The sequence below is a fragment of the Apteryx mantelli genome, chromosome 9, assembly GCF_036417845.1.
Source record: "Apteryx mantelli isolate bAptMan1 chromosome 9, bAptMan1.hap1, whole genome shotgun sequence".
Classification (NCBI taxonomy): Eukaryota; Metazoa; Chordata; class Aves; order Apterygiformes; family Apterygidae; genus Apteryx; species Apteryx mantelli.
The window spans coordinates 30905390-30923999 of record NC_089986.1 but is presented as its reverse complement, the minus strand read 5'-3'; the positions used below and the strand labels follow the sequence as shown (position 1 = coordinate 30923999).

General features: G+C 40.6%; 1 protein-coding gene across 6 annotated transcripts in view; it reads right to left on the bottom strand.

Moving 5' to 3' along the window:
* The window catches only part of FARP2 (FERM, ARH/RhoGEF and pleckstrin domain protein 2), a 102275-nt gene that overhangs the window by 20702 nt on the left and 62963 nt on the right, over positions 1–18610 (bottom strand). For all 6 annotated transcript variants that reach the window (XR_010885064.1, XM_067302093.1, XM_067302092.1 and 3 more), the window contains one exon: positions 6180–6358. Coding sequence is in view for 5 of the 6 variants with exons in the window: in XM_067302093.1 (XP_067158194.1) it covers positions 6180–6358 (179 nt within the window). In the remaining variant the exon portion in view is untranslated. The remainder of the gene's footprint in view (positions 1–6179; positions 6359–18610) is intronic.

The window sequence follows — 18610 nt, the reverse complement described above, 5'->3', positions numbered from 1 at the left end:
CTTTTCACAGCCTGTATTAATTACTTTAAAGCATCCTTCTTCATTAACTTTGAGCAGTTCTGCCGGTTCCTGCTTTATCCACCAGCTGGCTGCACGCTACCTTGAGGCACAGAGATGTACCGGGAAATGCTTGTCATTTCCCAGGTGTTCTCCCTTTTCCTCTCGTCATTGCATCACCACTTTTTGTTTACTCCCTGAGGTTCTCGTTACTTACCAAATTGCTCCCTGATGAAATTCGGTGCCCTTAATTTCCCCTTTTTTTGGGCTTGTATTAGTCCTAACCGCACCTTATTTGTGTTGAGTCCTAGCAAGAGCTAGGATTTGGTTTTTTTCACTGATGCAGATAACACTGGTGGGTCTTTTCCCTGCAGACTGTCCTCTAGATTATGTAAAGACAGGAGTTTTTCTAAGGCACCGGTAGGCTGCTTTGAGTACCTAATGATTTAAAATAATAAGTAGCTTGTTACTAGCAAAAGAAAAAAAAAGCAAGCCTCACATTCACAGCAGTAGGGCAAAAAGCAGTCATTCATTTCTTCTGAAAGCAAGCTTCACCGTACCAGAAGCCCTGAAAGGTGATATGGCTCTCAAAGTGCAAAAGGGGATCTGCCAAATGCCTTCGTTACTGCTCAGGCACTGAAAGGAAATCAGTTCAGGCCTGGAAAAAAAACAACGCAAAGACTCTCTCAGGAGACGGTCTGCTTCACCAGTCCAAAGACAACATCCCTACAACCACAGCAGGTGTCAAGGCAAATAATAGACACCCAAAAACCTAGCATTTCAGTGTCCTCTGCGTGCACAATCACACCTGGAAACCTTCAAACGCTCACGAGATGCAGTAACAGCAGGTGAGGTTGAATGAAGAGCTCCTCTCTGCACTTAAAGAGGCAGAAACACGCTGGCCGAAAATAAAAGACCATGAGACACCCCGGGGATAGCAGGTGCTGTGCAGTGCAAGAATTTAGAGACTATTCTAGTTTTCTGTCTGCTTTGCTTCTGGGTTACAATGTCACGAAACTATCAAGTCTTGTAAAAAATCATTCTGCATGCACAAAAATGCTCAACTTTTCACTTCAATGACTAGGCTTCAGCAAAGTCAAAAATAACTCGCGGTGGGGGACAGGATCAGCTTCCATGTACTATTAAAGTGGATTGCTGCAACCAGCTTCCATTAGAAAAGGTGGAGGAGAAATCTACCATTACGCTGACAGAAAACCACAGTTACTTGAAAAAAGCACAGTGACAAGAAAAAACCCAGCTTTCCAAAGGTTTCAGTGTAGCAACAGCAGCATCACAGCAACGCGTGGGAGCAGAAAGCTCACAAGGCAAGAGTTTAAGAATTTGCTGTAAAATGTTCAGTCAAAAGGGGCAGCTGACATTAATGAGGCATTTCAATTATCCTGCTTGCCTTCATTATCTCTATGAAACAAGCCAGTATCCCAGCCTACTTAAAAAATAACCTTTTAAAACATTGCCACCAGGTGAGACACCTATGGTTATAAATACCTGGGCTAATGTAACAAGATCAGCACCCTTTATACTACAGAGCTGCGGTCACAAACCTTTTCAGACACAAAGTCCCCTTTTAATTATTAGGTACCAAGCAGAATGATGTCTCAGATCCTCCCAGTCTGCCTCCTCCAAGTGACGCGAGGGAGCTCGAACGGAGGACTAGCCTGCCACAGGCTCCACCACTCATTAGCAGTGATAATAGCGCAGCACTTGGCGAAGATGAGGAAGGAGCTACGAGCAGTTGCCTCCAAAAAGGTTCACGCTGCAGATTAAGCAAGCACATGGGGTCACGAGAAAACACAAACAAACAAACAAACTGGGGGCCGCTGAACACTGGTAACTTAAGTTCAATTTTTTGCCACAGTGCAAAACGCAATTCAAGTCTTACATTTACTAAAATAATATCACAGCACAGATAAAGGTATCTAATTGAAAATATCAGGCAAGGTCTTGAACATAAAATCTAATTAGCTAATACCTACGCATGCCCTGATTAACTAAGTAGAATTACAGCAGCATTATCCTTAAAACTAAAGCTCTATTAATAGCGCCACTGTAAAATTATATCTTTTGTGTACAATGCAATTGTAAAACAGCTGTGAAATTTAACTTGTCATATTGGTTTCAGCCTGGTTTTTTTTCCACTTAAAATACTGTTTCTGAATGGAGAGTGAAGCCTCAGAAGTCTCAGAAGTTGGTCAAGCTAAAAACCAATTACAATAAAGAAATTCTCTTCAAGGCTTGTAACTTTTATAAATTAGTTTCGGTCTGAAAGAGAACTCAATCTGCTGAAATACCAGACTCTGAAAAATGAGGTAGAAAGGATTGGACTTCAGCATTTAGAACAGACAGTGCAGTTTCTGTTCATTATCTCCAGGTTATAACTATTATAAAGACAAATGACAGTAAGTATTACACAGAATGGTTGAGGTTGGAAGGGACCTCTGGAGATCATCTAAGTCCAACTCCCCTGCTCAAGCAAAGTCAAAAACCTATTTAAAAGTGAAAAGCTATAAACCCATATGCCAACTCACAAAAAACAGACTTCAAGCTCAGCCTTACCTATTAAAAAATAACTTGCTAGCATCTGGAGATTCTGTGTAAAACGGCACATTATTTGCATGAATACTGTGTTATGTCCATATACAAGAATTACTGAAGCTTTTTAAAACCTTCATAGTACCTGCTGGCCTTGGCCTTGCCCATGCCCTTTATCTGCTCAACAAATGTGGCACGAAAGGCCCCATTTTTATGGCCCTCAGCAGTTCTACCTCGGTAAGTCTAAATTAGATAGCGAGGCTGAAAGTGTGTGTGCGCGTGGGGACGAACGACCCACAAAATTTTATCTCAACTCCCAGTTACTCATGAAACCTTCCTCTCTCCTGTGAGCATTTATTTATAACACATCCACCCTATGGGTGATTCTTAGCACTATCCCACGATCTGAACCAGTTCTTCGGAGGCCCAAGAGACGAGCGTCTGCCCAAAGCTACATGCTTCTGTCACGTTGCAGCGCTTGGCCAAAGGAGGAACGGAGCTCCGTGTAGCTGCACTGCAGGTCTCAGAAGGGCTCCCTTAGTTAGAAAACAGCCATGGCAGAAGCGAGCTTTGGCAGCACTAAGTCCAGAGCGGCACCTTTGCTCTCCGAAATCGGTGAGATTTCTGTACATTCGCTATGAGCCTGGAGCAGCTAATCTACCCCTGTTCATGAGAGCACCAGTCCGTTTGGGGAGTATGCACAGGCTACGTTCTCTCAGAAAGGCCTCCGCCGCTTTCAGGGTTTTGGCAAAGACCACCTAGGCTAGAAATAAACCAAAAGGAAAGAGTATGCGCTGACACTGCACTGCCCTGTAACTAACCGAAAATACTTCTAGTGGGATGGTTGAATGCCAACATGGAAGTGCACACCTCGGGGAAGATGAGATTGCAAACTTCTTGCCGAACTAACAGTATTATCACAGCTTTACTATCATCAATATCCTCTGCTGGAGTTTGTGAATAAAGATGTTCAAGCCTTCTTAAAACCATGTTAAGTGTGCATAACCAATTGCACAATAACAGGGAAATGGGGTTTGGGATCAAGGAGACAAACCAGATGCTGTAGTTATTGGAGATGGTGCACATCATCAGCCTAGCCAGTCTGTTTGCAAAAAGAAACAAGCCGAGATGAAACAAGAGCGAGCAAGCTTGCACTTGGTGGCACAGCTCCAAAAAGCACCCAGTCAAAGACACGGTGAAGACATGACAACAAATGGCATGAGCCAGTGACCTTGTCTGAGGATCCTGACAGAGGTAAGATGATTAGACCACTGGATGGTGGGAGCAGAAAAGCAGGAGTAAATAGGATGGCTGCTTCTTAGAGGTTACACAGAAATCTATAGATTTCATTGTGGCCAATGACTCCCTAAGGAAGGTAGTTTGGACAACAGAGCCTTCCTCACACTGAAATGGAAAGTCTTGGGTTCTTCTCAAGTACTGAAGAGACAACAAACCTGGCTGCTCTCTCTGCAAGGAAGCAAGGCAAGGCAAGCAAGCAAGGCAGCTTGCAGAAGAATGGTCATGAATGTTTGCCGTTAGGTGGACTTCTCTGTCTTACCAGGAGAAATGCAGTGCTCTAAGGATTGCAAGTTTGTCAAATACGATGCCTACCTGGGCAAAGTCTCATAATTTGTTATCCATATCTGAAAAGTAGTCAAAGAGCATGTGCATGCAAAAGCGTGTGTGTTTGTCTGCGCATATACACCCACGCACATGCATGTATTTATTCTGAGTGCGTTTAAATGCTTGGAGTCATTGTTTAAGAAAGATGAGCTGGGGCTGGTTCTGGTTTCTTATTATTACTAGCAACCACTGTGAAAACCTGATAACATGGTGCAGCATGAATAAAAACAAAAATCTTAACACACACTGGCATCTGGTCATGTCTATCATTTCAACAAGCTGTGGAGGTACATGAAGCCAATCCTTACCAAAGCACATGAACAGACGGCACTGCAAAGTAGTACATCAGCATTGCCACACAGACCAGAGCAGACTGCTGCATAAAGTACATAAGACTCTGGAGAAGTTCCTGGGAGACCGCAATCAGAATCTATGGATTAGCACTACTCACTTAAACCTTTCAGAAAGGCTCTGCAGTCTTCGAGTGAGCAGAGAATATGAATATAGACCAATCACTGAGGCAGAGGAGCCTTGCTCGGTGGTGCTGAAGCACACAGAAAAGAGCTAAAGTTCTGTGTTTCAAACACTTAAGGTGGGGTGGCCTCCAGACCAAAAACGTTTTAGAACTGGGAATCCCTGGGAAAGCAGGGCTGAATCCTGAGCTCTCCACAGAGATAAGGAAAGCCCCACATCATGAAACCTGCACTTTCTTCACCTTTGCAGCTTCCTGTGCTGAAGCTGGGGAGTTCATGGTCAAGGCAAACAGTGCTTATTGGTAGAAAGAAAGGAAAGAAGTCCAGGCTAAGGAACATAAGCACATCTTGAGGACACAAAGTTGTTCCTGCTTTGAGATTTGTTGCACCCACAGAAGTCACTGCCATTTTTGCTTCCCTGTTTTCAGAAAAGAAGTCTCAAGCTTGCGTGAGACCCAAAGCATTATCCACCACGCAGCAGAGAGAAGAATTAGCAATGGAGAGGGCAGCTCCAACGATATAGTCAGCTCTTCTGAATAAGCCAGACCACCACAGATGCCTGGGTGAGTGTAAACAGAGTCACCACAATGCCTGCTGTTGGGAAAGCTGAAGCTGAGCCTGGGTCCACTGCAGCTCAAAAGCAGATACCTCAGTACCATTTTAAAGGTCCCGCTATACCTAGAAAGAATGGCCTGGAGGACTGATGTAGAACATGTGGCAAGAACGCGTATAGAAGTCAAGAACCTAAGAACAACATACCTTAGACATTAACAAATGTTAGCTCTATGCTATTCTCTACGATGGTAAATTAAATCATTTTAGAACACATTTTTATTAACATGACACAGCGCTTCGCACAGACAGCGCAGTCCAATCAACTGACCCATGTTAAATCTGACAACACACAGCAAAGTTAAGGCAAGGGCTAATATCACAGTGTGACACCATCTTTCGTTAGTGAATAAGCCAAAGACAACTGATTTCCAGAGTCAACAGCTCCTTCTTTTTTGCTCTTCAGTGTACTTCCCTAGTGAAAACTACCTTGAGCAGTTCACTTGCTTTCAACTGTCTTTTCAACACTTCCAACACAAGGGCAAGTGGTTTTTACGCTCTAATATAACACAGTTAGAGCCCAAAAGGCACCAAGTGCACCATTACTGTCAAAGAGACATCAAGTGTATTTGAAATATACCCTTTTAAATACTGCAATATAAAAGACATTGTGAAACCACCTTCCTGCTGCTCTGGAGCCCTCTGCAGTGAGCTCCTGCTAAAACACTGAAATCTGACTCCAGCAAGAGACACCGAGAATGTCCTCACCACTCAGCAGGGCAATGGGAGTCTCTTGCAGTAACAGCAGGATAAACAGATGTGATTAAATCCTCAGCACAGGATTTTTCAACACTAACATCCAAACACATCTGTGTTCCTACAAGGTATCATGCAATCAATATTCAATGACCAAAAAGCACAGTTCCTCACCTGAAATTAAAGCTTTTCTCATTACTTGAGTTCTCTGTGGTGCCATTATCTTACCTTACGTTTCATTTCATCATCATCTTCTATCCTGGCACCACCAGCATCACTCAGGACAGGACTCAGAAGAGGAGATGAACCCTGGCCAGCTGAGTTCAAATTCACCTGAAACGCCGGGTTCAAGCTCAGGGGACTCTTCAATGTGAAGGGAGAGAGCTGAGAATGGTCCGCTGAGAAGCCTAGAATGGGAGGAGGAGAAGATGGAGTAGAAAAGGAGAGAAAAAAATTGTTTCAAAAATAGTTTACCTAAAACATGCAATTACCCACTGTTAAACCACAAATGCAATCTCACATAATGGGGAAAAAGAAAAAAACAAAAACAAACATGCCTCTACTTCTAAGTGTTCATCTCTTTAATTGGAGCTTCTTGAGCAACCAGCTATTGAGTGGCAGTTTACAGAGAGATACTTTAAAACTGCATTTAGGGGAATGAGTAAATTGTTTAGCGTCCAGGGAAAATTGCTCAAATCCCACTGGATTTTGTTGAGTAATAGGGTTCACAACACAGGATTATACTACAGTAACAAGAACACTTTTCCTCTTTTAAAATAAGAATTCCATTTTCACCCCAAAGAGAAGCAAGGACAAATCACTGTGCTATTCTCCACTCCAGAAAAAAAAAAAAAAAAAAAAATCAAAAAGACAACATTAGCTAAAAATGTATTCAGAGTTCAGGGAATCTCCAAAAGTTGTACCTATGGGAGAAAAACATGTTGCTATACAAAAAGGGACCATGCACTAGATTTCATTCCTAGCTCTTCCGCTAAGTGTATGAATGGAATATGACCCTGATCTCAGCAAAGAGAAATGGTTTTGAGGCACTGTGTAAAACAAGAATTGTAACTGGATGGATACTACCTCGTTTCAGACATGTTTTGCCACGCAACAGGAGTAATATGCAATGCTTTGTTCTAGATTAGTGATTTTCAATCTTTTTTTTTTTTTTTGATTTGTGGATCCTTTAAAGATTTCCAACAGATAAGACCACCATGCAGTGAATTTAAGCCTACTAACAGCAGTTGCTCTCCTCCCTTTGGCAGACTCCTTAGAAACAGCATGCAGACACCCGCTGGGGTCCATGGTGAAATCTGTTTTCTGGGACCAAACAAAGACAGCAGACATCCCAACTATTCACACCACGACCACAAAATTGTTGACTAAACTCAACTATTTTTTTTCTGATCTTCCCTGTCATAAATAGGCAAGCTTCACTGGATCAAACGACTAAACAGGTAGCAGCACTTCAGGATCTATCGCTTTTACCATACTGTTTAAACATTAAATCATGCTTGCAACGCTCCACAGTATTACTCATTTTGCACTATAGGCAGAAAGCAACACGGGCTAAGTTACCCGACCAAAGGCAAAAAAAACCCAACCAACCAACCAACAACAACAAAAAAAACACAATGGCAAAGCCAAAAAATGTGAACTCATTAGTTCCCAAATCAAAGTCTTGAGCTCAGTTCATTGGACCACACTGCTTTACACCTACTAAAACAATACACTGTACCGTAGTGGTTCCTTCTTCCGTATCCATTTCTGAAATGAACTTTGATTTACATGACTGATTTTCCTGGCCCGATAACTGCAAATCCCTATTTTCCATGGAATTACCATCTGCCCGCAGAAAACGGAGAGCAGGTTGACATCACTCTTTCCCTCCCTATCATCACACCCACTCCCTATTCAACTTTGTACAACTTTGGCACATGCAACCTTTGTGTTAATCCTAAAATTAGCTTTCCACGTTAATTCTCTTGCTGTTGTCAGACTGCCTAAAAATCATTTAAAAAGGCTTTAAAAAAACGACCCTCCTTGAACATCTAGTATCCCTTCACGCGCATACACGGCACGCGTGCCGGAGGAGAAGCACTTAGGAGCTTTTTGCTTCGCTATTGGCAGGAGTCGGTTGCTGTTCTTTGGCTCAGGAAGCAAAACCACTTAAACGCGTAGCTGCAGCATGACAATGATGAGGAAGCAGAAGTGCGTGTTTTCACATTGACAAATGCAGGAAGCTAAACACTGCTGCACTCAGTCACCTGGAAGAGATTCAGATTATCGAGGCTGCAAAGTTAACTATTAATACACTGGTCAAGCAAAGTCTTTCTGGAGCGCGGATTGTTTCTGCCCGAGCATTTCCGTCGTTCCAACTGCTTTTAATGTTAACACAAGAAAGTAACAAAGCCTAATATTTGTTTCACGTACAAAAGCATTACGGAGACAGCAGTTTACTGGGAGTCTGCTTTTACTTGTTGGAGGTGCTGGAACAAGATAGAAGACAGCTTAAAAAAAATAGATAAATAAATAAGCTACAAGTTCTACACAAGTAAGGAGTTTCTTGACTTTCTCCTCTAGCTACACGTGCCGAAGTTGTAGTCTTCTCAATGTCTGCCATGTCCAAACGCATGGGGAGCAGAAGTCATGTGCTACAGACAAACACCGCGGCCTGCCTAGCTGTTCTAGTGTTTACCTTAGCACCGCTAACAGGAGAAGATGGCCATGAAGTTAATTTTAAACGCTCGCTCACTCGTATCTGACATCGAGATCCCTGTTCCCTGAAGCCAGCGTAAATTATGAAAACGAAAGGCACGTTCAACCCATCGGGAAGCCGGAAACAATAAACAGAATCCGAGACGTAAAAGCACACGGCTTCCTCTCTGCCCACCTCCAGATGGAAATGCCCATCACCTCGCCGGTGGCAAGTCTCCGGGACAGCCCTGCCCTTGCCCTGCGTACTGGCAGTCAAAGGGAGACACCACGTAGCCTATCATTTACTTCCCTAGGATAAAAAACAACAAAGAACTCACGGAAGAGCTGTCGCAACTGCCGTTTGCAAGCAGCGGTATCCAGTTAAGGCAACTCCTGTAACGGGATGCTCCCAGGTTAGTTTAGCACCCTCAGTTTTGTCTTTTCTACAAGAGACTACACGATGTCATGCAGCAGCCTGTGCTGGTTTATTATCCGGAGCATGCTGTTGAAATGCTCCATATAAACACGCACGACGACATATCTTGGCAGACGATGTTACAAGCGTGCAGTGAAATTTTCGTTCTCAGCGTCCTTTCACATGCCTGACAGCGTTTCTCTCCCGGAGCAGCAAAGGGGGAGCTCCGGGGCAAGCAGACAAGCTATAAGGTAACTCCGTATTCTCCCGGGAAAGGGGTGATGGAGGAAGAAACTACGCAACAGTCTGAGAGGTGGCTGATGCTCTCAATAGCTTTTCAGTGGAGGAAACTCCTAACTAGGCAGAAGTATTGACGGGAAGATCAAAATGCGCATGCTATTTAGTTATAACTGGATAGGTTTTAAGCAAAGAAAAACACACAATTTTGAAAAAGACCAGCACGAATAAAAATAAAATGCACACATGAAGGCTAAGTGCAAAATATTCCAACAGCACTGTAGTTTGGATAAACACAGCTACGGACTTTGAGGATAACTAGCCGTATCGTGCGCAGTTACTACATAGTATCGATAAATTGTTTTTTTATAATTGTTTATGCTGCGTTCCTCTGTCGTTCAGCTATAAAAAAGTGATGGTCTCTACCTAATATATGAAACTATGACTTAATACAAATATATGCCCACTCTGCTTTTCACCGAGAGAAACACTGAAACATTTGGGGGAAGTGTCAGTTACTGACGCACCTTAAATGCTTTCTCTGCCTGGAGCAGGAATTTATTTTTCAGTAGTGACTGATCTTCAGTGTATGCAGACGTGAGGGGTTGCGCTCAAATTCAAAGCCTTTTTTAAATGCCTTTAAACCAGCTGCTGTAAGCATTACCTTACCTTGTATTTTCTTCAAGAGTATTCGACTCCCATCCCTTTCACTGATATTAAAGTTAACACACTTTTTTTTTGTTTTGACCAAGGGAAATCTATTTAAATTCAATTCGCATATCCAAACTTCATTCACAATCATCTAGAACTGTCCTTGCTGGAGAAGAAGCCACACGCTTCTTATTTGCCAGGCTATCAGAAATGCTGCCGATATCTTCACTAAACTCCTAGGCATTTTACAGGGAAGACACTTCTTTGCCCAGTGCAATCTTCAGAGAGGTGGGTAGTGGAGGAAAAGTTTTGGAAAACTGCTACTTGACACCAGGAACTAAGTGCTCGTTCAGCCAGCAACGCCAGGGAAAGCGAGGAAGAAAGCACACAGTAGCCAGGTTTTAGGTCTGAATTGCAAATTATTACATTAACACAAAGCAGCTTCGGGTACCGCGTTAGGCATAGCGGCAGCAGGGCATGCTAGGGAGATGCAACCAGCTTACTGATCAAGCCTCAGCAGTAAAAAGAAACCAACACAAATGAGAAATTACAGCTATTTTCTGTAACTAGAAAAAATTGAGTAAGAGAAAAATCAGCTAGACTGCTTTTTTTTTTTTAACCATAACACCAATTTTTATAATCTGAACCATCAGACCCTACAACTTCTGTTGCCTGAAATCAGTCATGTGATGTGTTTACTCTAATGAACTATTAAAAGATTCCATATATATATATATATACTAAGACATTTTTGCAACTATAAAACAAGCTAAAGTGAAGCATATTTATACAATAGTTAAGAGAGAAAATATTTATCTTCAAACAACCAAACACATTGAAAAAATAAAGATTAAAAATCATGCATTCGAATTTAAATTGTGGTTCTGACTTTAGAAGTGCCTCTGGGTTTTAGGATCCCAGCTGTCCAACAACTCTCTTTTCTGTGTGCCTTCAGAAGCACACGAGCTGATAATATTAAGTTTTCATTTCTTCCTCCCCATCTCCTTGTCAGCACCATAAATCTTGAGAAATGTGAAGCCCAAAAGCATGAGGCGGTCCAGGTTAGAGGCAGAATCTGGACTAAAAAATTATTGCAACTGTGGTTACACAGACTGAAAAGACTAGAATTTGATCTTCAGATCTGAAAATCCAAATGTAGGATCTGGCACACCTTGCATTACAGAGACTACTCGCTATCCGTTGTTTCAGAACACGGAAAAAAAGCACACAGCTCACAGCTTTCCTCCTATATTAATATAATTTAAAATGGCAAAAGTCCCCACTATATATATGTTTTTTATCTATATATATATGTTATACAGTCCCCACTAGGGGGCTAGGTCAGTACATTAGAATAGAGGTTTTGCTAATTATGTTAACATAGACTAGCTTTTACTAAAAGTTTTTTAAAATACAAGCAGTCCTCATTTGATTTAGACTGAGACAACATACGTGAAGCCTTTGGTATCACTGTCCAGTTATTTTTCAGAGGGTATTTCCATTCTTCAATCTAAATTAAACAATACACATAAAGCCAGATTTGAATGCAAAGCTTGACAAAAATAAAGTGCGAGTACTGGTTCCATAAAGCTTTACACCTAAATACTTAAAACAGTTCAGCGAAAGCTATGAAAAATGGTATCTTAATGACTACAATCATCATTGGACATATTAAAAGCTATGTGAAGTTCAAGCATTAGCAGCTCAGTTCCTTATCAGAAGGGAGTTTCCCACTGCATCTAATTGGTAGATGCCCTTTATGGACATATATATGTATTTTTTAAACAGACATGACTTTTTTATGCTAAAAAACTGCATGCACAGTTATCTGGAGCCCAGATTCCCGCTCCTGCCCAATGACCTGCTGAACTCGTAACACCTGCACACCAAATTATGATTTCTACATAAAAGTATTCTGCAAGCTAAGGTACCACATGCCAGAATCCTAGAATATCCTGAATCTTCCTTATTTCAAAATACCACAACAAGTACATTTTTCCCCTGCAAATTTTCTCTTTAACATAAACGGAGATGGCTTGGAGGTAGAGAATCTTGAAAAGAAATGATCTAAGGAACTTTAAATTCCTAGATTTCTTTCTTATTCTACTCAAACTGGTATCAGAACACTTTAAAGCTGACACGCGCCTTAATGAAACTCTGTTTACTTAAGTTACACACACATATAAATACTGTAGAAGAGTCCTTTGTTATCAACTTGACACTTGATGTCCCGGATGTGAAATGGTTGCCCTTTTTTTTTGCCTCCTTCCACCTCTTTTTTAGGCCTATACTACTGTAGACAAGAGACAATACATACCTGTTGTTATATACCATGCTTTTTAAACCTTTATATTGTTATATAGTGTTAGAATTCTATTTCTGCTGCATCGATACGCATGCTTTTGAGCGCCACTGATTAGTTTAGGGTGATTTTTAAAGGCCCATGAATGACTCCGGCGCCTCTATGCACAGGGCTGGGAAGGGCAGCGAAGCTCAGGCAAATACTGACCCGTATTTGCTCAAATCACTGCTTTGCACAAACCTCTCTGCTTGCAGCACAGCTAAAACGAATGGGCACGATTTCAACCCGGATGGTTTATTCCCGTCAGGCAGATTTTTTTCCTTGCTTCTGTGTAAGAATAGGTTCAAATTTGCAATGAAAACAGTTAATCAAATTTAACCACGGTAATAAAATAATATGATGTGGTTTGTTCTAAAATCTCTTCATGTTCAAAAGGAAGTCAGAAGCAGTGTTATACTACAACTCCTGCTGGCTGAAAACCAACCCAAGCAGTTTTTTGGTGTGGTATTTTTTTTTGCTTTTTACTGTTTTATAACTCAGCAAATACAGAATAGAAAATAGCTCCCCAAAATTAGTAAATTCAAATTAGCCCACAAATCTGCTCAGTTTACTTACACAAGTATTACTGACGTAGTTTTTTTTAAGCAAATGTTTACATTATTAAGGAAAAGAAGATTTGCCCAGATACTGGGCACAGATTCCTGAAGAACTTTGAACCTAGAAAATATGAAGCTACTTGTTTGCCCACATACACTATGCTTAACGTAAAAGATAGGTTACCTATAAAAACAAATTATACAGCAGACAGTCCAAGGGACACACTCAATTTGAAAAAAGAAAAAAAAAGTCTCCACAATAAATATAACCCCATAAAGAAATCTTAACTTTTAGCCCTATCTGTATCCCAAGCAGAAGGTTTGCACAAAACAATAATTTGACAAACACACATCAGTATTTGCCCTAGCTATGCTCTACTTTCAAAGGTGTACATGAGGAAAAACTGCCTTGAGAAAGCTGGTAGTAAAACCCTAAGATGCCTTGGCTAGGAGAACAAGTATTTATTCTATTTCAAACACAAGGGTAAAGAAAAATAAAGCTAAAAAGCCCATGTTGTCATTTATATCAAAGTTTTCCTTATTTTATTGCATAAACAATTAAAATTATGAATTAGTACAAATCTGCAGGTTCATAATTGGCAATCTGAACAGAAACAGAGATATTAAAAATCCCAACATGTAATTCAATAAAACATTCACTGTATAAAAAAGATAAAGTTGAAGAGATCAGTTCAGAAATTCCAGCCCCCTTTGTTTTCTCCGTGTAATCCCTTCCTGAAACCAGCAGCGCCTATTTAGCCGGGGATTCCCTCTAACCAAGGCATGTATGTGTACCCCTGTACATGTGGATAATTAGGCATTTTTACCAATTTGAGAACTCTGCCACAAACCATATTACTGGCTGTCCCGCAAGCCTCGCACACTGAAGCGACAGCAGAATATTGTGAGTTTACAAAATTTACAGCACCGTCTACCTGCAAAGCAGGTTTAATCAGCCACACTCCGAATTTAAAACCTGCAAAGTTCCAGCTCATTCAGTGGGCTGATCTAACAGCCCACAAGCAGAGAATAAATTAAGTGGATTTTGTGATATAGACTGGGAACTATAAAGGCTCACAATATTCGTACATATAGTGTATATGTATGCCCGTACATATACACATAGCATTTGTGACAAGTTCAATGTAGGATCTGCTAAAAACTACAGCTAGAGGACTGCAATGAAAATCGGATTGTATACCCATTCATTCAGTGAATACCTGGTATGCATAGAATTTTTTGCAAAATGACAATAATGGGAATGACTTACCGACAGGTTTGCACCAAAAAGCATAAAATAATATGACTTTTATTAGCGTCTCCACACAATCTTAACCTTATCGAGATCGGCAACCAAACAAAACCTACCGCCACCCCAAAGCAAACAAAACAAACCCTTAAACAAAATCACCTACAACCACAATACAGAAGTACACAGGATAAAGGAGGTCAAATACTTCTTTTTATCCAGTAACTTTGAAATTCACTGGAATTTAAAGTGAAAGTTGAAAGATCAATGTATTGCCCTATTCCATCCTAAGATAAAATATGATAATTCCTGGGAAATATACAGCATGTATTACTTCAATAAGGAATGAGTATTTTAAAATTACAAAGTATACACATAACAGATAATACAAGGCTAGTAAACTTTATCAATGTTTAACCGGGTGGCTGATAGGTCAGAGAATATTCTCCGACTGCTATTGTGCAAATTAAAAGAGCTCTACTAACTACACAGGCAAAGATCAAGATGTTCTCATGTACTGCTTTACATTTAATAAATGAGTATAGGTGTAGTATGATTGTAGATACACACATACAGGAGTAGAGGTGCAGATCAAAGTATGTTTTTAAGATGCACATTTCTTAATGTCTTTTAGTCACACTGTGATGCACACGTTGAGGACCTCACAACAGAGCCAGATCTATCAGCGTAACTAATTTAAGAAAGCCACTAATATTGATGTACTTCCCATGACTGCAAACATTTGCCCAATTAGGATCCACAAAACAGAGAAGAACAGAAGTAAAAGGATGGAAAATACCACTATCTCGCTGAGGAACAAGAGCAATGCTTCTGTGCTATGCTCTCCCTTCACTTAAATAAACCTGCAGCCGTTGGTGGATAAACAGCCAGGCGCAGAAGAACCGCAAGCAAAAAGTATTTTCCATACCACGGTGGTCCTTGTTGCTGCAAATGTGTGGCAATAAAACCTGTATGTTGATTAAAGATGTCAGTACCTCGAGTATCATTACGTCCCTCCCAACCTTCCATAGATGGGGCAGAAAGTAAACATGAAACAACGTACCTCAGCAATGGGAATGGCGGGGGGAAGGAGAAGACGACCTCTCACTTCTGACAAGTGAGGTTTTGCACTCAGGCTCTTAACTGCTCCTACCACAGCTCCTCAAATTCCTCCTCCTCAAGGTGAGCATGCTGAGGATGCTCCACAAAGATCTTCCGATTTTTCCTACATAATCTCCCCCCTTTTGCATGTCACATGATTCCCACAGCAGCTTTCACTACTCAGGTTCTGCAAGCGTCCCAGCTCTCAAGTTTAGGTGGCCAGCACCATTTCAACACCTGGTAGCGTACTACTCATCTTCTTGAAAAGAAAGCTTTTGTGCTCAGGAAAAAAAATACAATCAGTACCAGGAACTAAGTTTTAGCAGTATCAACATTGTATAAACGAAACAAAACAAACTGAAAGGAGTAACACTGAAAGCCTATCAGCAGAGCCTGAATTCGGGATATAAGCACACACTGCACTGAAGTCCACCAATTTCCTTACACTATGCAAGGAAAAACATCAGAAACGGAGACCGGAAAGCCCTTCCCTCCTCTCACCTTGTCCAGCCATATCAGGAGACAGCCAGGAGGAGAAGAGGATGCCTGGCATGACTCTAATGCACTGAAAGAACTTGCAGTTGGTGCTGAAGTTCACTGAGAAGCACCAAACTGCCCCATTCCCTTGAAGGCAGGCTGCTTTTCTCTACGTCTCCCATGAAAGGAAAATGAAGCTCAATTTATTCCTCTGGAGGAAACGTTGAAGAACTTTTTCTCACAGCTTCCCCGGTGCAATAAAAATGCTACTTACAAACTAAATTCTCTCCTCCACTTTTGTGCCTATCTGGAAAAACAAGAATAAAACAAAATAGCCAAACATCCAGCTATATCCTCAGAAGCCATATAGCTTTAAAAAACAGAAAAATCCAGAGAACCGTGAGAGCCATATCTTGACAATTAACAACGGCAAAGATGTAACTAGCAGGTGCCAGGGGTATGGGTAGCAGTACTGAACTCTTAGAGAAGCAGCATTTCCAGCAGTCCTTCAGCTAGTATTTTATCTTTTGAGCTTCTTTATAGGATTCAGGGGAGTCAGAGAAGGATATGGCACTGCTCTGCTTTTCAGCATCCCACAGCTCGAGAAGGAGAAAGCAGCAGCGCTTGTGTGTGCAGTCCTGGCAGAGGACACTGTCTTTTAGGTGGAGACCAGCACTGTCCTTATCTCAGCATCCTGACTTCGGATACAAAATAGAGTCAGAAGATGTGAAAGATCTGTGTTTCTGACGACATGCATCACTAAGATCTTCATCTGAACAGCTCTATATCTGGGCCAAAGCTTTCTCTTGCTACTCTTCCCCTCCCCACACCCCCACAGACCAGCCCAAGGCCTGACCTGTGGTTCCCTGCGTCTTGCTCAAAGCTAAAGATCTGAGGGCAAGATTCTAGTCACTCCGGTTCCTTTAGAAAATAAAAGGGGCATCGCATTAAGACTCTCAAAGAGTATTTTTTGAAGAATCCCTGAGATTTAAAATTGCCAATAAAAGATTGGTGTAGCTGCAAAATACAAGAAGAAAAACATTACAGATACGTTTTCGGATTAATTGCTTTGCAGGAAAATGTATTAGCAAGCTTCCTCTCAGGATTACCAAGCGTATTTATTGAAAAGACATAAACAGCATGTTTCTAAGATCTTTTGAAAATCTAGAGAATTTAGTCGGATTTATTCCCATGTTAAGCAATTCTAATAGATTGAGAAAGAATGCTTGTCATTGAGGCACAAAATGTAAAACATAGGCAGACAAGGTTATTTTTAAATAGCAGACTCTTGATTCTTTTTTAAAGAGATCAAAGAAAATTAAAAGCCTTCCTCTACATCTTTAGCTATAGATTTGTCCCCACCTCTACTACCTGTAAAAAATGTTCTCAGACAGAAGTCTTTTTTTCTTTTTTCCTCCTTTCTTGAGTTACGTAATGTAGTTGTGGGAGGGAAAGAAGATAACCAGCCTAAAAACATAAAGGTACCAGCTTTGGATACAACTGAAGACCTCCTCCAAGTGCCTATTTACCAATGTCACATTAAACATCCATGACATCATATCCACAGGTATGAATAAAGTCAAAGAGTCAGAATACACATTCAACAGAACAAAAAATAAAAACAATTCATGTATAGCATTTATAAATGAGAAAAAAGACGATTAAACATGACTGAAAGTCCAAACTAATTCTTTGTTCTATATAGGTTTGATTTTCTGTGCCACTGGCAAAAGACAAGCTTCTAAAGGAATAACAGTGATTCCATTCAAGCCAATGAGCACACAATAACCACAACATTAGAGTAAGTGCTGTGAGGGACAATCGTGCCTTCAGAAACACTAAACTAAAGAAACAGGTGACTGAAGGACATTTTGCTTCGTTATGCTCTGCCATGCATTGCGAGAGACTCCTTTGAATTTCCGGTTATGAGAACTCTGTCAAATAGCAGGGTTTTTTTTAAATGTTTGATTAAAGAATAAAAGTGTTTTAACAAGTCCACATATAATAAAATTGATAAGAATAATAAATCTATGAGCACAAAACTTTGCTCATCATTATAACCTGCTTGTTTTAGAAGGAGTTGATTATATTAGTACTGTATGATCCCCTTCTGGAAACTGCAAAGGATTACGAACTGGACAACAGGCAAACCAAACCAAACGACTGCAGGAGATGATGCTTTCCATCCCAAGATTTCTGTAAGGTATTATGTATTTCACATTCGTCCTTGCACAAAAGCTAAGTACTCTAAAAACGTTATTCAAAGACGAACCTCAGAATTTCATCCCAGACAAGAACATCCATCAAGTTGACAGAGAGGAAGTATGCTTTGTAACTTTTACTGTCTCACTTGAACAAATGTTGCTAAATTCCATGTGATCAATTAAGTAACTATTTTCTCAATTTTGCTTCCAAAATTACATATGATCTCCTTTCAAAGTCAATTGACTAAAAATATATATGTAAGCAGTGAAGCTGTAACTGTTGCCTACAGCACGCACTCTTTTCCAACATCTCAAATAATTTCTCAGAAAGGAGCAATTTTACCTAAACAGTCTTTTGCTGAACATAGCACATACTTTAAAGAAAAATTAAAGCTATCACCAGATTTACTGCCACCTGTCTTCCCCAGATAAAGTAGATTTAGCACCTTGAATTAACTAATTTGTAAGCATTCTTATGCAGTGTGATTAAATAAAGAAAAATAAGGTTAGACAAAATGCAATGGGGATTAAGTGCTTTTATAGTCTGTGCATATCTCTCCAAACTACTGCAAAACAGCCGCAAACTTGCCTGTTGCTGGACTGCTGAAGGCACTTTGTAATCAGAAAATATAATGATTGTCTTCAAAAGAAGTTTTGATGACTCCTATTTTCAGTTGATCTTGCATACATTCCCCTCTTCTAAACTACTATGTAAGATATTTATTCT